Source organism: Lissotriton vulgaris, chromosome 4_1 (assembly GCF_964263255.1).
Source record: "Lissotriton vulgaris chromosome 4_1, aLisVul1.2, whole genome shotgun sequence".
In the NCBI taxonomy this organism is placed as follows: domain Eukaryota; kingdom Metazoa; phylum Chordata; class Amphibia; order Caudata; family Salamandridae; genus Lissotriton; species Lissotriton vulgaris.
In genome coordinates, this window is record NC_141691.1 from 567,649,461 (window position 1) to 567,675,048 (window position 25,588).

The following is a 25,588-nucleotide window of genomic DNA, read 5'->3' on the forward strand; positions in this document are numbered from 1 at the left end:
AGTAAAAGAAAAAAACGCAATTGTTCAACTTAAAAACAATGACAGCTTCATAATAAAAAGTGCCGATAAAGGCGGTGGGATTGTACTGCAAGAAAAAACTAAATACATCTCAGAAATTGAAAGACAACTAGAAAACACAGAGCACTACAAGAGGTTGCCCCATAATCCCACTAAGGAAATACAGACCCTTATCCAAAATATCACCAAAGATGGCCTCAATGCCGGTTCCTTATCCAAAAAGGAATTTAACTTCCTAAACGTGAAAACCCCTAAAATTCCGGTGATCTATACACTTCCTAAAGTGCACAAATACGCAGATAATCCCTCTGGACGTCCAATCGTTGACTTTTTTATTAAAGAATTTGTCCCGACTACCCAGTGTTACATAAGAGACTCCATGCATATGATCAACATGATCGAGCACCACCCCTTTGACCTAACAGCAGAGACCCTAGTGACCATGGACGTAGAGTCCCTTTACACTAATATTCCGCAGACAGCAGCATTATTAGTCATTCAGACGACTCTAGACTCACGTCCCCGTCCACACTCTGTCCCAAGCATGTTCATACTCCAGCTGCTTGAGATATGCCTCACCAGAAACTTCTTCATGTTCAACAACACCTTCTACGAACAAATCAAGGGCACTTCAATGGGCGCTATTTTTGCCCCGAATCTGGCCGTGCTTTTCATGGACCAACTTGAGACCAATGTGATCCTCAATCCCTCTAATCCATTCTTCACAGGGATACAGTTCTGGCGTAGGTATATCGACGATATTTTTATCATCTGGAGACAGGACGTTGATTGCCTACGCCAGTTCTTACACTGGATGAATAACAACTCCATGGGCCTAACATTCACTATCACCACTAATAAAGAGTCAATTGCCTTTCTGGACCTCACTATTTTTCATAATGATGGTTCCCTTCTCACCCGACTTTATCGTAAACCAACTGAAAAGAATACCCTCTTGGCATATAACAGCAACCACCCAAGAGCCTTACGCGACTCTCTTCCTTATTCCCAATTTTTGAGGATTAGGCGCAACTGTTCATGTAAAGAAGACTACTTCAGAGAGGCTGCCATTTTGAGTTCCAAACTAAAAGAAAGGGGATATCCATAGAAAATAGTTTAAAATGCCTCCAAACGCGCATGGTACTGCCCCCGCGAGACCTTACTCACTCCCAAACCTAAGATTGACTCCAAACGTATTGCCTGTGTTTCCACTTTCTCAACCATCACGCACCAACTAAGGAAAGCCATACTCAAACACTGGCCTATCCTTAACTCTGGTATTCTATCCATTGATAAACCAGTTTTTGCTTTTAAGAAAAACAAAAATTTAAGAGACCACCTTGTTAGAGCGGCGCTACCCAGTCCACCACTTGTTTCCACTCTTGACACTTTATGGGGTCTTTCCCCCATTGTAGGTCATTCCAAATGCGGTGGGTGCAATAACTGTAATTCCACAATGGAAGGAAAAAGTTTCACCCTCAATAACATTACTGTGCATAGCAATTCGTTCTCAAATTGTAATACATCGAATGTTGTATACCTGATTCTATGCCCTTGCCAAAAGGTTTACATAGGACAAACCACCCAGAAAGTGAAGATCTGAATTGGACAGCACCGTAGCAGAATACGCTGTGGAACTCCTAATGCGCCCTTGGTAGACCACTTCACAGCATCAAAACATTCAGAGAATGACATCAAATGGACAGTACTAAAGGTCTTGAAACTCTCACCCAGAGGAGGTGACATTGGCCAGCTGCTGAACAAGGAGGAATTGAAGTCCATTATTCAATTCAATTCTATAGAGGGTGGTCTAAACAGAGCTGAGGATTGGACTGGACTACTGTAATTTCCTCAAAACTGTTGAACTTTTTGCAATAATGAAAAGATATACCTTGACCTCTCACTTCAAACACCAATGGTCTGGAATCCCTTGTTTGGTGACTCAAATTTGACAATTGCGCCCAGCCTTGTAGTGTGTTACTGTTATTTGCAATTATTTTCAATTATTATCTTCAATTGCACAAATTTCCCAAGTTATAATTGCCTTTTCCAAAAATGTCTTGTTTTCCAAATGTGTCCAAGTAGTGAGCACCTAACCGTGCACCCCACTCTTCACTTTGTGTAAGCTTCACCACTCTAAGATGGCGGGCGCCCTTCACCCTCGGTCCACCTAATAGTCCTTCTGCACTTTTCACCACCCATGTGCTGTTGATTTACAGACCGGGTTCCCGTAGTTGCACAGATCCGCCATCCGGCATACCAGACGGGACCCATTCGCTGCCCGCCAACGCTCCTATTACGGTAAGCCCCCTTGGGTCCTTGCACCACCACCCCCCACACTCCGTTTGCCACCCGGCCCTTCTGGCTAACAGAGCTTGCGGTTTTTCACTTACAGGAACGCTCTCCCCATTGTACGGGACCATACTACGCCAGGTGTCCAAGCACGCCAGCAGTCTCTACCACTAAGGTAATCTCAAGTCCATCGCGGCGAGCACGGCTCAACAGACCCTTAGCTAACTAACGCTACTACTTTTATTATATTTCAGATCACTTGCCAGTGTTTTATCAGAACTTCAATACCCCAGAAGCACCGGGAGGCTGCCCTTACTTATTTAATAGGCGCCTCAGGTATACCTTTCTTCTCATCAACCCCAACCCAGCTATATTAGCTGATACTCACGCTAACTATCACACTTTAACCCCCCTAGATGGACTGTTGCGTCCCGTCGCCTGGCTCCCCGACGCCGTGAATGCACCTTCATTAAGTGCACCGGTCAGTTTGCCGTTATAACCGGCCTACTTTTGACACGTTTTCCACCGTTCGCAAACACTTCGACCACAGCACTTCTGTTCACTGCGTGATCGGTCCTCACCCACAACCGCGCTGCACCTAATTACGGCTCACTAGTTCCACTAGTCACTTCGCCCCATGTACTATTCAAAACGTAATTCTGCACCGTAATTACGCATCCCTAGTTCCTCTAGTCACCTCGCCGACCATCATAAGCTTCCTTCTCCTGTTTTTTCACCTACGCTAATATTGCAACTTCTCTGTATCTGAGTCGCACGTTAAGCTATAACGAACCACAAAAAATGAGCACATTGCCACCCGTGCCCTTTTGTGACAGTTTGCACCACGTCCGTTGCACTTTTTTTTTTTTCAAAACCAATTTTATTAGAGGGTCAAGCAAGTGCAGGCACAGTCCTCCACAATCAGGAGGAGACTGTCAATAGCAAGTATGAAAAGGCACATTAATGGCATAGCATCGAACCCCCGTATACAGCAATTTTCAAGATATTCAGAACATACAGCCACCCACCAACCCCCAGAACTCCCCCCAATCCCCAACTACAGCCCACCCCTTATCCCACCCTAACCCCGTGCACGTGACCATTAAGCAACCAGAATGGAAGAGGGATATATGCGGGGCCGGTCAGCGGCCTAAGGTGCTGGGTCCACATCTTGAGGCAATGCATCGTCCAAGTCCATAGGAGGGTCGAGGGGGAGGCCCCTATAGTCCGCCCATCGCTTCCATATTTTGAAATGTTTGCGGGGGCACCCCCGAGCCTCAAAAACAGGCTGCTCCAGGCCCATGATGAAGTCCAGGCCTGCCCTCCATGCACTAAGGGGAGGGGCTCGGTCGCTTTTCCAGGCCTGCGCCAGGTCTCTCTTCGCCACCACCAGTCCCAACAGCAGTAGATGGCGCTTATAGATGTTGCCCCCAATGTTCTCCAACACATGCAAAAGGCCCAACCGGGGCGTACGGGGCAAATCCCGTCCCAACACCTCAGACAGGCAACCCCAAACCCCGGCCCAGAACCGAGTCAACCGCTCACAAGACCATACAGTATGAAAGAGGGTGCCCCTCTCCGAACCACACCTCAGACACTCCGGGTTGGCAATCAGCCCCGCCCGCCACAGCCGCTCCCTCGTAAAATAAGCTCGGTGCAGATATTTAAATTGTATAAAGCGGAGGCGGACTGCAATGGCCGTCCCCCGGGGGGATTCCAGGGCCTCACGCCAGTCGTCTTCGTCCAAGGGACCGACATCGGCTTCCCATAGGGCCTTCAGTGTCAGGAGCGAGGGGGAGCAGTGCGTGACCAGGGACTGGTAGATCTGGGAGACTTTTTTATCACCCAAGTCACCCATAAACAGCTTTGCTTCTATGGGACTGAAGTCCGGGAGTTGTTCCAGCCCCACAAGGCTAGGAGCAAGGGCGTGGCGGAGCTGGAGGTAGCGAAAGAACTGGGACCTGGGCATGTCAAACTCAGTGCTGAGCTCTTGGAAGGACTTAAGAGTGGCGCCGGAGAGGACATGCCCCAGGGACGAAATCCCGATTGCGTCCCAGCCGTCAAAGCCCTGCAGCGACGCCAGCGCCGGCAGCAGGCCGTTACGCCACAACGGAGTCTACGCCGTAAGTTTGCCCCACCACCCCATGCGGTGTAGAGCCTTCCGCCAAACGGCAAACACTAACTGGGTCACGCGTGGGAGCCGCCGTCTCCTCCCAGCCGAGTACAGCAGAGTATGGAGAGAGGCACCGTCCATTAGAATGTGCTCCAGAGCATAGGCCGGGTCACCACGGTCCCCATACCACCACTCATTGAGCACTAGGAGATGAGAGGCCTGATAGTAGGACAGCATATCCGCGGTAGCCAAGCCACCGCAGTAGGTAGAAAGGAAGCACGTACGGAGCGCCACTCTAGAGGCGCCTCCGGCCCACAAGAACCTGCCTAGCACTGAATCTACACTGCGAAACCACTGCTGGTCAATCGGGTAGGGATGGTTCTGTAGCTGGTAAAGAAGACGAGGCAAGGCCACCATTTTGAAAATGGCCGACCGGCCATATATATTAAGAGGCATACGCGTCCATGTTTTGATGTCCAGCTGGACCCGGTCCCAGACCGGCTGAATGTTCCGGCCCCATGCCACCGTAGGCGAGGCAGAGAGAAAGACTCCCAAGTACTTCACCCCCTCCACTGCCATCCGGAGGGAGGCAGCCCATGGAAGGTCCATCGTGCCCATACCCAGCACCCAGAGAGTCGATTTGCGCGGGTTAAGATAGAGTCCCGACGCCTGGCCGAAGCCCTGCATCAACTCCAGAACCCGGGGGCCAGTAACTCGGAGGTCGGTCATAAAGAAGAGCACGTCGTCCGCATATAAGGCAATGCGGTCCGTGTGGTCCGAGCCCCAGACGAAGCCCCGATACAGCGCGTCAGCACGGACCCTAGCAGCCAGCGGCTCCATGGCCAGCGCAAATAGGTAGGGAGAGAGCGGACACCGCTGACGTGTGCCTCGGGTAACCGGGAATCGTGCCGAGGCCGCCCCCGATATCCGCACCGAGGCAGTAACCTCCGTGTAGAGCAAGCGGACGTAGGAGATGAAGGTCGGGCCAAGGTTCAGCAGCGGTAGAAGGGTGAAGAGGAAGGTCCAACTGACTGAGTCAAATGCGCTGTCTATGTCGGCCAGCAACAACGCCGCCTGGTCCTCTGAGGCACCGATGGCATCAATCGCCGCCTGTGCCCGCCGAATGTTGTGCCGCGTCGCCCGGCGCGGCATAAAGCCAGCTTGATCAGGATGCACAAGGGCAGTGATATGTGGGAGCAGGCGGTTCGCGAGCGCTTTGGCCAAGAGCTTGGCCTCTAAGTTAATAAGGGAAATGGGCCGGTAGGAGTCGTGGCGGTCCGGGGGTCGCCCCGGCTTCTGGAACACAACGATCTCAGCATGTCGCCAGTCCGGCGGGAGGCGGCCCTGCCCACGCGCTGCCTCCAAAGCACGCAGGTAATGCGGCCCCAGCTGCAGATGGAATTTGCGATAGAACTCACTGGGGAAGCCGCTTGGTCCGGGCGCTTTGCCCACATTCAGTTGACCTAGCGCGTCTCCAAGTTCCTCTGCCGTCAGGGGGAGGTCCAGAGCGTCCCGTACCTCATCTGACACCGCGGCCGGGGGGACCGAGGAAAGATAGTCGGCTATGGCGGCGGGAGCAAGAGTCTCCCGGGAGGCGTACTGACCCCTATAGTAGCGCGCAAAGCTAGCGGCCAGAGTAGCCGGGTCCGTGATAGCCACGCCCGCAGCGTCCACAAGGCCCGGGAGCGTAAGAGGCTGCAAGGTTTGTTGACAGAGTCGATGAAGCATCTTCCATGATTTGTCGCCCCACTGATACACCCGGCTACGGGTGGCCAGCCACGCTTGTCGAGCCTCATCCAACAAGATTGCAGAGTGCGTCTGCTGCGCCTGCAGAAGCCGCCGCAGGGAGATATCATCCGCCGCAGCTCTGTGGCGCGCCTCCAGCTCCTCCACCCGCTCCGCCACCGCGGCTATGCCCTCCAACCGCACCCGGCGAGCCGACGAGCACCATGCTAGATTGATGCCCCGCAGCGTGGGTTTCAGGGCTTCCCAAACTGTCACCGCGTCCACCCCTACACCTAGATTATCCTGCCAGTACTGGGCAATAGCGCCACGAATATGTTGGGAGTAGTCAGGTCGCTGCAGATGCCACGTGGACATCCGCCATCGGAAGGGCTGGCGCGGTCTATGTAGGTCTATCTGGACCGCCACCGGGGAATGGTCGGAGAGCCCGCGAGGCCGAATCGCCGCCCCCTTCACTCTAGCAAGGTAGGCCCGTGGGACGAAGACATAATCGAGGCGCGAGAGGGAGCCATGTACCGCTGAGACGTAGGTGTACTCGCGGCGCTCCGCGTGCAAATGCCGCCACACATCAGCCCAACCCAATACATCCAACATAGCGCCCAGCCGCGTAGGAGTGGGGACAGGCGCCACCCAAAGACTCCGCTGCCGGTCCACGGCCACATTTACCACATCATTCCAATCGCCACCAATCACCGCCAAAGAATCAGGGAATTCAGCCCACAGAGCAAATAACCGTTCAGCCAGAGCCCATTGCAGAGGGGGGGGGAGCATACACACACCCAAACACCACCGGCTCCACACCAACTCTCCCTTGGATGAACACAAAGCGCCCCAGAGGATGCAGCCACTGGCGCTCGTGTGTGTACGTCAGGCGCCTATGAACAAGAATAGCCACCCCCCTGGAGCTCCTGGCAAATCCGGCATGGAACACCTGGTGGAAACCAAAGCGCTGGAGACTTAGGGCCTTCGTACCAAGCATATGCGTTTCCTGGAGCATGAGCACGTCTGCAAGATCCCGTTTGGCCCAACGTAGTACCACCCCCCGTTTTATCTTATCCAAGAGACCCCGGACATTCCAGCTAAGAATGCGCATAGCGGCGCCAGAAGGCGCCAAGCCAGGGACATCAGCCATCATCCCGATATAGCAAACCCCACACACCCCGGCCCCCGGCCCAGGCCCCAACCCCCACAGCAGCATAGGTCAGAAAGATCACGTGCACCCCAAAGAACAGCACCCCAATTCCCACCCCCCCCACACAGCCAGACTCCCCAACACACCCCCAAACCAACCCGACCCCCCACCCCCACCCCAATACCTCAAGAAACAATGAAGTACCTGTCGCGGCATACTGTAATTAAGGCACAAAACAGAGCACCGAAAGTTAGGCATACCAATGGATCCCACTTACCCCTCAAGTACTAACCAAACACACACCCCAAAACACGAACCTCCCCGACCCCAACAGCAGGAGGAAGCCCACCAAACATGCCCACCCCCCCCCCCCCATCTCCATCAATAAACATCAGCAATAACATCGCATATATAGTGCATTGGTCCACAGAAGTCCAGCTAAGGCCCGTAAAGGCCAAGTAATACTGCACCAGATCCGGCCTGGATCGTTGAACAGCGCTCCGCCGTGTCAGCAGGGGACCCCAGGCGAAAAGTAGATAGCAGCAGAAGGGTCAGCCGTTGAATGTCATGACCCCCCGCCAGAATGATCTGTCTCCGTCTGCGTGTCGCCCAACAGAGGGTCCCGAGACAGGGATCTCCGCCTCGATCGAGACTTGCGGTGCCGCTTCCCTTTGGCCGGCTGATCGCCCCGCTCCTGAGAAGAACTGCGGGAAGAGCCGGCGTGGAGCCCCGGCTGAACATGTGGGCGAAGCCGGACCGCCTCGTCGGTCCAAGCAAAGACGGCCTCCGGAGTATCAAAAAAGTGAGTCCTTGAGTTGAAAATGACCCGAAGGCGGGCCGGGTATAGCAGGGAGTACTGGAGTTTCAGGCCCCGGAGTCTGGCCTTGGCCGCCAGAAAGGAGTGACGCTGCTGTTGAACCAACTTTGTATAGTCAGGGAAAATCATGATTTTGCAATTGTCGAACTGCAGGGTGTCCTTGAGCCTCGCCTCCCGGAGGATGACATCTCTGTCGTGGTAGTTCAGGATTCGGGCTATGATCGGGCGAGGCCGCTCTCCAGCCGGAGGCTTTTGTATCAGGGCCCGATGGGCTCGCTCCACCACAAAACAGTTCGAAAGGACGTCCGGGGGCAACCAGCTCTCCAGCCACCGGGAAAGGAAGACGTCCATAGGCCCCTTCTCGCACCCCTCCGGAAAGCCCACAAAGCGGAGGTTGTTGCGCCGTGCCCGTCCTTCGGCGTCCTCCACCCGGAGCGCCAGGCCCCGCTGCGACTGTTCCAGGTCGGCGACCCTCTTCTTCAGGGCACCCACATCGCCTTCCACCGTCGTGACCCGGGTTTCCGTCTCCGTGATGCGGGCCACCGCATTGCGGAGGTCTTGGCGCAGCAACATCACGTCGGCGCCCACCGCGCCGATCCTCGCGTCCAACATGTCCCGGGATTGCGTGATGGCCGTGAGCAGCGCTGCATTGTCCGGGCCGGCCGTCTGACTCCCTCCGGCCGCTCCAGCACCATTCCCCGGGCCAGCAAACTTGTCCATAGGCCCCGTTGCGGCCGCGGTGTGGCCGCCCTTGTTCCTCGTCATGGCCGCCGACGGGGCGGACCGATGGAAAAATCCGCTACGGGTCACTGACGGGACAGGTACAGATGCAGGCCGACCCACGTCGTCGGGAGAGAAATCAGGCCTTGGAGCGAGGGGGGGGACTCGTCCGTCCTCCGAGGCGCCGGGGCCACCGGGCCAGGGCCAACCGCCGGATCCTCCGTCTCCGGGCCCCGCCGCAGCCCAGCCAGAGACAAGACTGGGCACTCAGGATAAGTTGTAGGTCCCCGCCACTGACGAGCCGGGACCACTCTCCGCCGGGCACGGTCACGAGCCCTCGACTCCGGCTCCAGTGACTCCGCCCCGGCCGCGCCGGCCAAGTTGACCGAGACCCCGCCGGTCTCGTGGCGTCACCAGCGGAGGGGCGAAAAATCGAGGCCCCGGCTCTCCACGCGGCAAGTAGGCCCAGAATGGAAGGCCCCGATGATCGCGCCAGTGGGCGCCCGGAGCTCGATGAAGCACACCACAGGGACCCTCCGGACTCCAGGGAACTCCCGCACTAGCTGAGATGGGGGAAGAGGAGGTAGGGCCAGGATAAATGAGCGGATAAAGAACGGGCCGGCAGGAGCTCTACAGAGCCGCGTCCGCCATCTTCGCCCTCGAAGCCACGCCCCGTCCGTTGCACTTTTTAATGTTTGAAAAAAGCAGCACAGTAGAGATTTGTAAATGACATGTTGTAAAAATGTAAATATGAATATTTTCCTCTGAGATAACTTGTCTCTCTTTCCCCCTCCCTCTTTATCCTCTTATGTTTAATATTACAGGCTTGTTTTAAAATACACTCAGGCAAAATGTTCAATGTAGTCCTATAGATGATCTCAATTTAATTTTTGGAGACAAGGATCGAAACGTAACGTCGACAGTTTGTGCAGTTCTGCTTCCCTTTTCAATCTTGTAATACGTGTTGCAGTTACTGTCGGTTTTGAGCTTATGTAATAATTCATTGTACTATAAGCCACTGTTTTTCTCCACCTTGTTTGCCTGCTACTCTATCTTCTTCCCCCCATGTATTGTCTCTCCCCTTTTTCCTCTGACTCGGTACAGGCTTGTGCCCAGTTAATTGTGGCTTGTTCCACTTTCCAAATCGTGTATATATTCACCAATCTTCAAAATAAAAAACTCCCCGTCCGGCTGGACGTTGGAGAAAAGATACATAGTCTTCATTTTAAGTCTGTGCTTATCATTATATGCCATATCTATCAATAGCTTAGGACCTTTGTTAGCTTTAAAACGGCCTTGGACTGCAGCATGTCCCTCACGGAGCGTTCCTTCTTAAGTTGTGCACTTGCCATGCGGGCCTATTTGGTGTCTGCCCTCGGCCACCGACCTCTACAGACGAAACAGCAAACCCCCTCGCCACAGGGCCAGACACACCACAGTCAGTCCACAGACACCCGCTCAGTCCACAGACACGCCATCGACCTCTGGAACCTACTAGACACCATTTCTCCCGACGTCGCCTTCCTAACAGAAACATGGATGAACGCCTCATCAGCCCCAGACATCACCATTGCCATCCCGGAAGGATACAAGATCATCCGTAAGGACCGTACCGACCAAACAGGAGGAGGCATCGCTATCGTCCATAAGAATTCCATCCGCATCTCAACCAGCTCAGACGTCAACCTTGCCAGCGCCGAACACCTTCACTTCCAGATCCACACCGACCCCAAGACCACACTCAGAGGCACCCTCCTCTACCGACCTCCAGGACCCCGTGTACAATTCAGCGACATTATCACTGACTTTATCACCCCACACGCCCTCCCCTCCGTGGAATACATTCTACTGGGAGACCTCAACTTTCACCTGGAAAAGAGCAATGACAGCAACGCCACCTCCCTTCTGGACAATCTCGCCAACCTCGGACTCAAACAACTTGTCACTACGCCCACCCACATCGCAGGTCACACACTCGACCCTATCTTCACCTCCAGCAAACATGTCTCCTTCAGTCACACCACTACTCTCCATTGGATGGACCACAGCTGCGTACACTTTATCTACAATAAGACCACAACTCACAACCATCCTCAACCTACTCTGCGAAGAAACTGGAACAAAATCACCATCGACCAGATCTCCTCATCGCTTCTTCAAAACCCCCCTGCCCACTCCTCAAACCCCGACCAAGCAGCCATGGACCTCACCCAATGGCTATCCAACAGCGCCGACATCCTAGCACCGCTGAAAAAACGTCAAATCAAACTAGGCAGCAAAAACGCCTCCTGGTTCAACGATGATCTTAAGAAATCGAAGAAACTCTGTCGCTCTCTCGAGAAGTTCTGGAAAAAAGACCCAAACACCAGCACCAGGGACGCCTTCAAAAACGCCACCCGCATACACCACCAACTAATCCGGTCTGCCAAGAAAGCCGCATTCAAAGACCGACTAAATAACAACGCCCACAACAGCAAGGAATTATTCAACATCGTCAAAGAATTTAACAACCCCTCCGCCAACTCCAACGACATCACCCCCTCTCAAGCCCTCTGCGACTCCCTAGCTTCGTTCTTCCACGACAAAATCGCAGACATCCACAACAGCTTCGACAACCGACCCGGAGACCAACCCACCCAACCCTCTGCAGGACCTTCACCCCCCTTGAACATCCTTAATAACTGGAACCCAATCTCCACTGAGGACACCATCCACCTGATGAACTCCATCCACTCAGGATCCCCCACAGACCCCTGCCCTCACCACATCTTCAACAAAGCAGACTCCATCATAGCACCACACCTCCGAGACGTCATCAACTGCTCCCTCAACTCCGCCACCTTCCCGGAAAGCTGGAAACACGCAGAACTTACCGCCCTTCTGAAAAAACCCACAGCGGACCCCACCGAACTAAAAAACTACCGCCCCATCTCGCTCCTTCCATTCCCGGCCAAAGTCATCGAGAAAGCCGTCAACAACCAGCTCGCCGCCTTCCTCGAAACCAACAAATCCCTCGACTCCTCACAATCCGGCTTCCGAGCCAAACACAGCACGGAGACCGCCCTCATCGCAGCAACAGACGACATTCGAACTCTACTGGACAATGGAGACACAGACGCCCTCATCCTCCAAACATCGGAATCCAAGGAAAAGCACTGGAATGGATCACCTCATTCCTCACCGGAAGAACCCTGAGAGTTCGCCTCCCACCATTCATCTCAGAGGCCACTGAAGTCATCTGCGGCGTACCACAAGGATCCTCACTCAGTCCCACCCTCTTCAACGTATACATGAGCCCCCTTGCGGCCATCGCACGCCAACACAACCTCAACATCATCTCCTACGCGGATGACACTCAACTGATCCTATCACTCACCAAAGACCCTAACACCACCAAAACCAACCTACATGAAGGAATGAAAGAAGTAGCCGAGTGGATGAAGCACAGCCGTCTGAAACTGAACTCAGACAAAACAGAAGTCCTTATCTTAGGTACCTCCCACTCCGCCTGGGATGACTCTTGGTGGCCAGAGGCCCTTGGAAAAGCACCCATGCCGACGGACCACGCACGGAACCTGGGCGTCATCCTGGACTCCTCACTCTCTATGAACAGACAAGTCAACACCGTTTCATCATCTTGCTTCAACATTCTTCGCATGCTCAAAAAAACATTTCGCTGGATCCCCACCGAAACCAGAAAAACGGTCACCCATGCACTGGTTACAAGCCGCCTGGACTACGGAAACACCCTATACGCCGGTATTACCGCAAAACTCCAGAAAAAACTCCAACGCATCCAGAACGCATCAGCCAGACTCATACTAGACATCCCGCGTAAAGACCACATCTCTAGTCACCTGAAAAACCTCCACTGGCTCCCCATCAATAAGAGGATTACTTTCCGCCTCCTAACCCACGCACACAAAGCACTTTACGAACTTGGACCCGAATGCCTCAACACACGACTTTCCTTCTACACCCCCTCCCGCCAGCTACGATCCTCCAACCAAGCCCTTGCTACCGTACCTCGCATCAATAAAACCACCATGGGAGGTAGATCATTCTCCTACCTCGCAGCTAGAACCTGGAACTCACTCCCCACCCACCTTCGTCTCACTCAGAACCACCTAGCATTCAGAAAGCAACTTAAAACTTGGATATTCGACAAGTAATTCCCCACCCTTCTCCAAGCGCCTTGAGACCCTCCGGGTATGTAGCACGCTATATAAATCTTTTGACTTGACATGGATGTGGTGCCCGCGGGCAGTGGGGCTCGGAGTCTATGCAGGACTCCCACCTGAGCTGCGTACCTTCACAGCAGGAGCCCTCTGCAGGGAGAGCATGCAGCCGTCTGTTCCGTGTGTGGCGTGGTCAGGTGTGGGCCCTCGCCGCAGCCACAACACTGCGCGATGTCACCTCAGGCCGTAGCAAGGCCCCCACACCACTTTGGAGCCTCTGTCGCACTGCCCTGAACTTCTAGCTAGCTGGCAGGCCCAGGGGAGCTCCACATGTCCGTCCCTAGGAGACTGCGTGCACCGGCAGTACGCGGCAACCGGCGAGAAACTGCTGTGTGTGAGGCACGCCCTCCGGGTGATCACGGTGCCATCTCGCTGTGCCGCAGGCCGCAAGTCCCGTCAGACACGCGGTCTTCGCTCGCCTCTAAGGATTGCGGCGCTCTACGGATGGCCCCACCGGCAGCAGCAGGGCCTGCCCCAGCTCCTCTGCACACAAGCTGTCAGGCTGCACACTAGGCCGCTTCCGCGCCGGGGATTATCTTGCGGCCGCTGGCTGGAAAACCGTCAGGGTAGCACACCAACACTGGAGTTAAGAAGCGGCCGCCACGATGCTGCAGTGTCTCACCGTCTCAGCACGGGGCTCGGGTACTGCTCCCAGTCCGCTGCAGTACGCAGCAACCGGCAAGAAACTGCTGTGTGGTGCGGCCCTCCAGGTGATCACAGTGCCGTCTCGCTGTGCCGCAGCTACCCTCAGCCACATAGTCTCCGCTCACCGTTAAGGATTGCCGAGCACTCCGGATGGCCCCCCAGGCAGTAGCAAGGTTTCTCTCTCGTCCCCCGCGCGTAAGAAGCAGCGGATGGGGTGCAATATCAAAGCTTTAGAGTGGCGATGCCGGAGTGACCGCGATACACGTCCTATGTGGTCGCCATCTTTGAAACGCCCCCCAAGGAAGCCATTTGGTGAAAACGAGCTCCACTAGCAATGCAATGACTTCACTAGGGACGTTTGGTATCAAACATCTCATATTAGCAAACCCACACTGTTGGATTTACCAATACATGCACCCACAGGGCACCTTAGAGGTGCCCCCTGAAAACCTATCATTCTCTGGTGTCCTTGCAGACTGGACCCTGCCAGTCTGCCAACTGAGACACTGGCCTGACCTCCTCGGGGGAGAGCCTTTGCTCTCAGGAGACCCAGGATAAAAGACTGTCCAGTAAGAGGGTGTAACACCCCAACCCACAGGATGACCAGCTGATTAGCCTCCTTGGACTGGCGAGCTTCAAAGAAGCTGCCACCTTTGGAATGCGAATCTGGCTACCCTCACTGGATGGGAATCTTTGGGATGGCATCCTTAGGAATTCTAGGACAGGGTTATGCCCACTTCACATAGGAAGGGCCACTACCCTACACTGCTCTAACAACCTTAAATAAGTATTTAGGGGAATTCCTGGCACGAGAGACGTCGATCCTGATGACCCAAGAAGAGAGAGGACAAAGAAGAGCCCAAAAGGCTGAAAAGAGAGAAGAAGCAGCTGACCTGGTACCAACCCTGCCAGCCTGTCTGCATCCCTCATCAAAAATGCAGCCAAAGTGGAATTGTCCTGCACCTATGACTGCAGAAACTTGGGAGGACTGCCTGCCTCCGAAAAAGACTCAAGATCTCCTGTGAATACGCCCTGTTCTAAAGAATCTCCAAAATAGAAGACTTTGAGTCCTCGGGAACCACCTACACCCGACAGCTGTTGCATCCAGCCCGAGTAGAAGTGGGCTACTGGTGCCAACAAGTTTCCCCATCCCTCCAGAGTTAGAGTCCATCGTAGTTTCACCCCTCCAAGGCTCCCCGACATTGCCTGCAGCCTCTGCACGAAGCCCCCCTCACCACGACTGCTCCGGTAAGGAAAAACCCGACACCTTAAGATACCCCTGCACCCGTCGCCACATGCCTTAAAAAAGAGGACCAAAGGTGCCCCCGCCCATCCCAGAGCATTGCAAGGCCAGAGCCTCAGCCTGACTGGCTGTGTAGCCAGAGCCTGAGGACTCTTTTACAGTGACTAATCCCCGTTGAAATGCATTGGGCTCCTGACCCTGATTTTCACCCTGCACCCAGCTGCCATCACACCGCTGGTAGTGTATTGTGGGCCCTGCATTGGATCTTGCCCATCACTCATCTGAACTCCTGGAGATTGGTCCTGTAAGTCGATGTACAGTACCTCTTTGCAGAACTTTTTCTTCTCAGCGCATCTGTGACCTTGATCTGGACTTTTTTTTTTACATCATTCAACCTTCAAGTTTGGCTTAATGGTCGAGTATGGCCTTTCGGTTTATCTTCGCAGAGCAGTCACCTAATGTGAGCATTGCTTGGAGCCAAGACAGGCATCGTGGGTGTCCATCACCAGCATCTAGTAATGAAAGTCCCTTCATGGTTTAAAACCAATGGTTTTAGAGAGGACATCCCTTGCCCACTGAAACATTTTTTTGAGGGAAAAGTCAGTCGAACTGACAGGATAGATATAGCACAGCGTCGCCCTACAGCAATTTTTCTAGTGATAATTATCACCTCCCAAGATTAATTACACAAGGAGGAGTCACCTATCTGGTGACTACAAAGACTTCTTCCAAGAAGACAACAACCTGCAATCATTCAAGCCCAACACCAGGTGGCGATCTTATGCTAAGTGTAGGATCTGCAGCTCATATGCCTCGAACTCAGTGTTTCCTTAGACATCCCAGGAGTACAAACTATCACTATTCTGCCACTGGGTTGCTTGAGGCACATCAACTTTGTTGCTATTCTTTGCTGACCAATTTATTGATCACTTTAGAGTATGGAGCTAAAGTTCATTTATATAAAGACAGGGAGAGGAGGGGTAAAGGGAGAGAAAAGTAGAGATGTTTGCTAATTTCTGAATCTCAATTAAGACCAGATGTGCAAAAATTAGAACTTTCACAATTACCTAAACAGTAGCTACTGTAAATTGTTAGGGTCATGTGGTCCATAACTCACCATTAGATAGATGCAAACCCCTTAATCATATATAAAATTACCAACCTGATGAGCTCCAAATTCTATTGGTTGCGTTCTTCTTTTGTTGCCTCGTAGAAGTATGGCAAGGTCACTAACACTGCAGGACTCCAAGAATGTTGATTTTGGACCATCAAATAAACCACAGTCCCGTGGAAGCCTATCAAAGGACTCAGGAAAATAGTGCTGCAGCAAATCAACAACCCCAGATGCCAGACGGAGTATCCCTATGAAAAGATTTTTAAAAAGCCAATTGTTTATGAAATAATTTTTGTAAAAACAGACACATACATTATGAATACATTGTTTAAAAGTAATCCTGAAAGAAGCATCTAGCAGGCTATTGGCCAGATGAAATAAAAAATGGCACCAGGACTAGCAAACATGTTATGTTATGTTACAAAAGTCTTATATAGCGCACAGCTACTCCTAGGAGTGTCCTGGCGCTTTAATGTAAGCCAGTAGTAGAAAACACAACACATAATCGGAAACAGAGAACAGAACAAAAGAGCGTATCTAAAGAGCATAGAGCCAGGTTTTAAGGCCCTTCCTAAAGGTCAACAGATTGGAAATACTCCGCAGTGCCACAGGCAGAGTGTTCCAAAGCTGTGGCGCCAACAGCCTGAAAGACCGGCCCTTTGTTCTGGTACCAAGTGACATTACAGTAAAGCAGTGGCTACAGGAAAGTTATTATCACTGATAAGTATTACACTTTTTTTTTAAAAGGGGAGCTTTTTCATGTGTCAAAAGATTCAAGTGAGGGGTGTGGAAATATAAACCTATAGCAACTTGAGTGAGTTGTGATGTGTAACTGCCTTGTGTTCTCATCACTAAATGTTGTGTATTTTGGGAACAGGCTTAACAGGCCAGATGAGGCTCTATCAACACTGCTAGGCTAGACCCAGAGACACCAACAACTGCCAATCAATGGAGTTTTTAAGGACAGGTTGGAAACTGGATCCTACAGCCCAAGGCTCACGGAGAAACACAGAAAAAAAAAGGAATCAGCAGTCCGCTATTTACCTTTATTTCACATAGCTATCGTGGCTTGGTCTTTCAGGAACGGTGGTCACTGCTTTCCCAACTAGAGATTGAACTGTGTGGTCCTTGCGCTGCTGACTCAGCTGGTTAGTTGACATGAGGGTCCACACATTTACATTTTTTTATTTGCAGAGTTTCATATAGCGCTGGCTAGACCCGGAGGTATCAGAGTGCTTTACATGAGGATCAGCGAGTTACAACTTACAAAATTACATCAGTTACTGGAGCCAAATATAACATAGGAGAAAAACAGAGAATACACAACATGGGTTATTAGCGCATAGCATAGCCATGACACACGTCAAATGGGGCATGGAAGGTAGGGGGGAATGATAAAAAAGGGTTAAAGAATGCATAGTTGGGTCAGGCAGACTGGCAAAAGGGAAAGTACTTACAAAACAGTCACAGTAAAAGACATACAAACCGGCTGGGGACCAACATTCATAATAATCAGTGATAGTATAAGATGGGAGGGGTGTAGGAGACCAAAGGGGAGGGGGGGACACACACGACTTGAGGGAAAGAACAGACAGGCGAACAAGGAGCAGTCCAGCAACAATGAGGATAGGTCTAAACCGCCAAGATGGAGGACCCAGGCCATGTGAACCAACAGCATCAACACAAAATGGCGGAACACACAAAAATCCAACACAAAAACCACAAGGCAGCAGACTTGAAGGCTTCATGCAGGGTCAGATTGGGAAGGCAGCCACATGACTACAGTGGGAGGAGAGCAGAACACCGCCAATCACAAAGCAGGTCATCGACGTACACACACCTGGGGCTCCAGGGGCAGCAGCATCACCATTCAGAATGCCGCAAAGACAGGGGAAAGTCAGATTCAGGCGTCAGGCAACAGCCCCAGAGAGGTGGAGGCAACAGTGGGGACCAGGAGGGCACGCCTCCCCAAAACTCAAGAAGCAAAACAAGCTCGGGAGCACTGGTCAGCAGCGCCGCAATACTCACCGCCGCTGAACCCCCACAGGGAGAAGAGTGATGCATCTCTGTCGTCACTAGGGAGGCGGTGCAAAAGGAAAGGCAACTGCAGTAAAACCAAGAGGGTAAGGGACGGCCAGGAGGAGATATCCCCAGCCGATCCCCTCCCCAAGCACCCAGGCATACCCCACCGGCCGTCGGCCGCTGAAATGGCTCCACTGCCAGCAGATCCTCGGCAACTCGTCCGACTAACCATGTCTAATGTCCTGCTGGGTAGGTGATGGCTGAGGGGGGAGAGCCAGAGCAAATATCCTCTATAGCCGCCTAAACAGCTCCACCGGGCCTCGGCCATGTTGATCAAGGCTCCGCGGTCAGCACACTATTCAAGGTTCATTGGAAGATCTCAAGCTGGGTCGCGGGAACTGGAGATCCGAATGGGTGCAGTCCATAAAAACCTCAGGTGAGCTAAAAAAGGTCCAAGGGGGTAGACTCCAGGGGATCAGGGCCAAAAAGGAAATCCCTGGCCAGGGAGCTCCCAACCGGAGCTCCTCATCTGGCGGCCATCTTGTGAAATCCTTTTCACATGCACGGAAGACTGTTTGGAGAGCTGCAGAGATTTTCCCACATTGCCCATGGTTTGCATTTGAACCGCTCCTCGGGGTTTCTTGGGAGGCCCCGAGTGGTTAACTGGCACAGCAGTTGTGCCTTTTTGGACCACTGACAGTTAGGACTTTTACTTAAGTAAAGTAAGTGGTGTAGTACTTTCAGTCCACACAGTGGCCACTGGCTATATTGCTTATTTTCGTTTGAGCAGAGTACGTTGAAGAGGAGATCTCTCACACACTAAACACTGGGTTCACACAGACAACTAAACACTCCATTTATATGGCTGATGGTCTCATACAAAATGATCTTTATTAGACATCTCTATCTTGACCATCTTATCCAAAGACACAACTGTAGAACTAACTGAGCCCTCCAAAAGATCAATACAGTTGGGTGATAAATTAGAGGGGCCCACAAAATGATCAGAGTCTGTTACAGAAGCTCAAACAGGCTTTAATCACAACAACAGATTCAGAATCCAATACATCCCTCTGACTGTGAAGAAGAGCATTCCAGTCCATGTCACATGCCTTGTCTCAATGTCCATCTCAGGCTCAAGACCGAGGTGAATTGAAACTCATCAAAGAAGAAATAGGATTTGAAAATGTTTCTTTTGCAGACCTGGAAAATGTCTTGTGTATATTACCTGTCCTGTGTGGGTGAGACGAAGCGAAGGTTGGACCATGATTTTGTCAGAAGGAGCACAAAATAAAGAAGATAGAGGAAATCTTTAACCTGGCTGATAATTGTCACCCTCAGGCACTCAAAATAGCCACCTATGCATAATGAGGCTCTACAAACCCTTGGATAATGTCAGAACTGCTAGTGAGCGAGGTAACAGATGGAGAATATGGTATTATCTATGTCCGAGCCAAATCGTGCTACAATCATCATTAATGTGGCATTTTAACAAGGACCCCACAAAGGTAAAGGTCAGACCTTCATAGGCCTTCCAGGATAAGCTACTGGATTTGTCGCTCATGGCTGTGTTGCCAAAGAATAAGGAATGCTAATAGCTCCCAAGACTTTCTTGTGGTTGGCCCAAAGAACTGTATGTCCTCTGGCTAACAAGAACTGTACCATCTCAGCAGATAGAGGCTGTTGCATTTTGATTTGTGTGGATCCTAAACTAGTGGAGCTAACGTCTGCGGCTCAGTCAAATGCCATGGGGAAGCCTTTTGACAAGCTATTTCTTAATGAACTTGTTACAATCATCCACATTTGTACACTGAATAATGCACTGTCTGTGGTTAAGATATATATACACTTATTGGAAGGAAAGGAATTCAGGTTCACTTTGCTGGCATAAGTAGATTGGGGAAAGTGTGCTGAGTAAAAATGGGGGAGACGCACTGTGGGTCTGTGGTACCTAGATATGGGGCAGCCCACCGGCAGCAGTAACCAAGGCTCAGGTACTCCACAGCATGTCAGTTGTCTGTCAGGGTTTCAGTAAAGATCAGTAGAGGTTGCAGAACTTCAGTCAGAATATTATCCTTATTTAATACAGGATGCAACTGTAGTTCCAAAATCTCTTAACTCTGCGTAATTCCACAGATTAAGGAGGCCTAAAGGGAAATCCAATTTGATTTCTGGCACGGTATCGAGACTTCTTCCGATTCTCGAGGTCTAGATTAAAACCATCATCACTACAGAGAGAAGGCAAATTGTTAGCCCCTTCCTCATCACACCCACCATGTAGTGCATCATGAAATTCCTTTATATCTAGCTTCTGAGTCAAGCAAGGTTTTTGAGCACTGAAGATGCTAGTGCAGAGGCAGAGTCACTGCTGCAGTACCTTCCAATACTACATGCTGAGCCGAAGAGATCTCAAAGTAAGAGACTAGCCAAGATCAAAGGCGAGCTCTGCTCTCGATCTCAAACCAGTGTCTCTAAGGAAGGGCTCGGCATTGGTCTGATCTGGACACACAGGCGTTCAGCAAGGTAGAGGTGGCGTGGCCTGATACTGGCAGAGCTTGGGAACTTCTTCCTTTAAGGCTCCTACCTACTCTGGAGTCACAGTAAATCAGGGTGAAATGGCTCCACTACAGGATGGCGTCGAAATCAGATATGTGCAGATTCAGGACTTTAGAGTGCCGACAGGAGGAAGACCAACATCTCTATTTCTTGTGTTGAGACATGTCCTTGGGTTTTGTTGTAGCCTTACCAGAGGATGGGGACCTGAATCAGAGCAGGAACAGGCTCACAATCTTGAGCGTTATTAGTCCTGCTGCTCATTGTTCGCGACAAAGCTTCAGCTCCCACTCCCTGATGGCCTTCAAATCAGTCAGGAAGCATTTGTAGCATGTCTTCGAATCATGTTTGGATCTGAGACACCAAAAACTGAGATCGTGTTGGTCCTTGACAAACATCTGCTTACTGTGAGGCAGGGCTTCAAGACTTTAGTTTATAGGGTAGACATCTCTAGTTCACTGTCAGCAAAAATATTTTTGAGGGCAGTAAAGCACTGAAAAAGGTTCAGGAGTGGAACTCCAGATCTGCGTCACAGGGCGCAGGAAAAAGGAACTGATGGAAGTATAGCATCAATCACTTCTAAAGGCCCAATGAGGGGGCGTGGCCAAGATGGCGGGGTGAGCGGACGCTTCCTCCCGCAGCTCCTCCGACCCAACTAGGCTCGAGCCCTTTTCTTCAGCTTTTCTCCCCCCGCTGAAGCTCAGCGGATGAGAGGAGTGTGGTGAAGCACCTGGCGCACACATTGATGTCGCTTTGACCCTAATCGCTCCGGTGGAAGCGCCTTAAAAGACCGATCGAAGATCGAGGGACGACGGAGCGCCCAGGAGGCGGAGCGTATCGGAGTGCTGTCCATGCGCCTCGGCTGGGCCTAGTGCTGAAAGTTGGCGATCTGGGCGGAGGCCGTCCCGGAACTCGGCGGAGTTGAAGGAGAGCCACGGGCTAGGGGACCCGCTACGCAGAGGACCTTGGTTGCACACTTTGGCGCTTGGACTTGAGGTAGGGGCACCCTGCCTAACGAGGGACCCGGTTCCGGGATAGGAGAGAGATCGGCCTGTGACCGGGGAAGGTTCTCTGGACTTTTCTGAGTGGCAGTATGGCCTTGGCTGTGATACTTCTCCGGTTGCCTGCTTTCTAGGGTGCCCCGGTGGTGTCGCCGGGCTTGGGCGATCTGCTTGGCCCCACCCAGCCGCCATTTTGTCCCCGAGGAGTCGGTGTCGTTGGCCTTCCCCGGAACCCCTTGACGGCGGATTTCTGCGCCCCTCGCCTCTGCACGGCCCTTTCCCTGTGGTGTGTACTGGCCGGGGCCCCCCAGTTCTGATTCCAGCTGCCGACCCGATTGAGCGCCCACGGCTGGTGGCGCACGGACTGGCCCGCCATTTTGTCGTCTGTGACGCAGTCCCCCGGACCTGACGGGAGCTCCCCACATCGAGTGCTTGCTGGTGGCTGAGCATTCCCTGGGGCGGTGTACCCACTTTGCAGTTGGAGCCCTTGGAATGACTGGAAGAGGTGGCTCGAGAAAGGGGGACCGTACCCTGCCGGACATGCTTGGCAGGGCCCAGCAGCTACGGGACAGAGCACAGCCGTCGCCGGGGACTTCCAGGGCCTCGGCGGACGCGTCTGGAGGAGAACCCCCTGTCACGAGATCCTTCATGGAGGAGCTGTTCAATTCCCTCAAAGAGGACTTCCAGACGCTGAAGCGGGAAGTGGCTAGCGAGGTCCGGGAGGTCCGCAGAGAGGTGGAGGGCCTTGGTGAACGGGTTGAGACGGTGGAGACGGCATCCCAACGCCGGGACAATGAGATTGTCCACTTACAACAAGACGTTCTCCGTCTCCGGGAGCAGTGCGTTGAGCTCCAGGCTCACTCCGAGGACCTTGAGAACAGGTCCAGGAGGAACAACATTCGAGTGCGCGGCGTGCCATCTGCAGACGAAGGGTCTGATTTGGTGGGCTATCTGCAGGAACTGTTCCGGGAGGTCCTGGGGGAGGCCGCGGACTTTCCTATTCGCATTGACAAAGCTCATAGAGTTGGCCGACAACGCCAGTCATCAGCGCCCCCGCCTGACATCTTAGCTTTTCTGCCCGACTTCCCGCTGAAGGAGCGCATTATGTCTGAAGCCCGTAGGAAACAGCCGCTGACTTTCCGGGACCGGCCTGTTGCGCTCTACCAGGACCTGTCCGCCATTACACTGCAGAAACGCAGGTCTTTCAGGATTGCTACCGACTTCTTGCGTGACCAGGAGACACCGTACTCCTGGGGGCACCCCTTTCGTTTGATCTTTCGCTGGAACGGAGTGCTGCATCAACTACGCTCCTTGCAAGACGTTTGCGGTGTCCTGGGGCTCACGGCTACGGAGGAGGACGGAGCCACACCGTCGTGGAGGCGATCAGAAAGACGGGGCCGGCGGAGATCAGCGAGGAGACGATCGACAGCGAGCGCTGGGCGTCCTGACTCCCCTACTATCAGGGCGGACATGGCCGGTGCCCTGAGGGCGGCAGCCGAGAACTTGGCCGACTCCAACGGCGTGGCCTTGACGGCCTAGACTCACTCCGGGGGGAGATGAACATAGCTTCTTCGATGCCAGGTTGGGGGGGGTTGGGAGGAGGCGGGTCGAGGTGAGTGGCTGGACGTCCACTTTTCTACTTTCTACGGACTTGCCCGTTTTGGGGCTTGACTGAGACAATGGGTTGTTTGGGTTTGCATTTGGCTAGTTGCCATGGGTGTGTTTGGGGTGGGATTGGGAGTTGTTCTGAAGTTGGGGGAGTCCCGTCCGATGCTGTCCTTGTCCACGCTTGGCCTGCTCTGGCCTGTCCCGCGCTGCCGCCCCACGCCCCCCGCCCTCTGGTTCCTTGCCCGCAGCATAGCGTTCCTGGTCCCTGGGAGACATGTCGTCCCTGAAGGTGGTGACCCTTAATGTTAAGGGACTAAACAATCCTGTTAAGCGCAGGGCGATTTTGTCCCTGCTTGAGGGGACGCAGGCTGACATTTGCCTTTTGCAGGAGACCCACTTGTTGTCCCGCGACTGCCATAGATTGCGCTCTGCTAAGTTCCCTACCCAGTTTTTCTCCTCTGCGGCGACCAAAACCGCGGGGGTGGCCATTCTCATAGCGAGCTCCTTTAGGGGGGAGGTGCTATATAAATATGCTGAGCAGAAGGGGAGGCTTTTGGCTTATCGCCTCCGTGTGGGAGGCATAGCGTTTACGGTTGGCTCCGTTTACAGCCCGAATGACCATCAGGAACGTTTCTTGGACTCGGTGCTGGTGGATGTCACTGCCTCTCCCGATCGCCATATTGTTCTAGGGGGGGACCTTAATATCGTCTTTGATTCGGTGCTGGATAGGTCAGCGCAGCGGTCTCCGCAGACTGGAGAACTCTCCCAGGCTTTGAAGGCCCGAATTGCGGACATGGACTTACACGACCTCTGGCGCTCCAAGCACCCCACAGACAGGGACTACTCATACTTTTCGCATGCGCACCGAACCTATGCGCGGTTGGATTATCTCCTGGTCAGTGGACCGATGCGTGCCGCCGCTACGACGGCGGACATTGGGGTCCTATCACTGTCTGACAACCCGCCGGTTGTGGGCGCGTTTGCTTGGCCGGTGGCCTCCCCCTCTCGGGGGATGTGGCGCCTTAGGGACACTCTGTTACACAAGAAGACGGTGGTGAAACGTATTGAAGAGGTCATACAGGACTATCAGACACACAATAGCAATACCGACACTTCCCTAGCGACACAGTGGGCTGCATTGAAGGCGGTTCTTCGGGGGGAGTTCATCTCCATCTCCTCAGCGGAAAATAGAGAACGGCAACGGAAGAGGGATGAGCTGACTGTACAGGTCCCGGAGCTTGAGCAGGTCCACCGCCGTACGGGTGCTCCGAGGGTTTGGAGGCAGCTAAAAGCGGCTAGGAAGCTCCTGTCGGCGTTGGACCTGGATAGAGCCGAATACGCCGCCTTGCGCTTAAAACATGCCTACTACACTGGGGGGGACAGGTGCGGCCGGCTCCTGGCGCATCGACTTCAGGTCGCGCAACAGCGCAACGTCGTGAAGGAACTTGTGAGTACAGATGGAGTGGCAGTTTCCGGGGCCGCGGAGGTGGCGGAAACCTTCTGCAGCTTCTACGAGACGCTGTACGCTGCGGAGCCCTCCTCGCCGCGGGTCGCCGAAGAATATCTGGAGTCGGTGCCCCTCCCGGCGCTGGACCCCGCTCAGGCGGAATATCTGGAGCGGGATATTCACGTTGAGGAGGTGATTTCCGCTATAGCTCGGTTGAAGCACGGGAAGGCTCCGGGCCCGGACGGCTACACGTCCTTGTTTTATAAGACCTTTTGCTCGATTATGACACCCTGTCTTAACTCGGCTATTTAATTCCTTCGCCGACCCGGGGGCTATCCCACCGGATCTCTTGAGGGCGACAGTATCGGTGATCCCGAAACCCGGAAAAGACCGGGCTTTATGCGGCTCGTATAGGCCTATCTCGCTTTTAAATGTCGACCTCAAGCTGTACACGGGGATTTTGGCGTCCAGGCTGGCCCTGCACCTCCCCGGTTTGGTTGAGGCGGACCAGGCTGGCTTTGTGCCCGGCAGGCAGACGGTCGACAACACCAAGTGGGTGACGCACGTTTTGGAGAAGGCCTCGAGGATCCCCGGGGAGCGGATGTTGCTGGCAGTTGATGCGGAGAAGGCCTTTGATAGGGTTCATTGGCCGTATCTTGAGCTAGTTCTCAGGAAACTGGGAATTGGTGATAAATTCCGCACTATGGTCTTCAACTGCTATAAGTATCCTTCGGCGTCTGTGCGAGTCAACGGATGTAGCTCCCGTGGTTTCGCGATCGAGCACGGCACGAGGCAGGGTTGTCCCCTCTCTCCGCTCTTGTTCGCTCTCTACATGGAGCCGTTCGCCCAAAGGATCCGCCACAACCCGGATGCTATTGGGAT

At 53.1% G+C, this 25,588-nt stretch overlaps 1 protein-coding gene across 3 annotated transcripts in view; it reads right to left on the bottom strand.

Annotated features, from left to right (window-relative positions):
- The window catches only part of TRANK1 (tetratricopeptide repeat and ankyrin repeat containing 1), a 1,005,982-nt gene that overhangs the window by 375,140 nt on the left and 605,254 nt on the right, over positions 1 to 25,588 (bottom strand). For all 3 annotated transcript variants that reach the window (XM_086964756.1, XM_086964757.1, XM_086964755.1), the window contains one exon: positions 16,124 to 16,323. In XM_086964756.1, the coding sequence (XP_086820882.1) occupies positions 16,124 to 16,323 (200 nt within the window). The remainder of the gene's footprint in view (positions 1 to 16,123; positions 16,324 to 25,588) is intronic.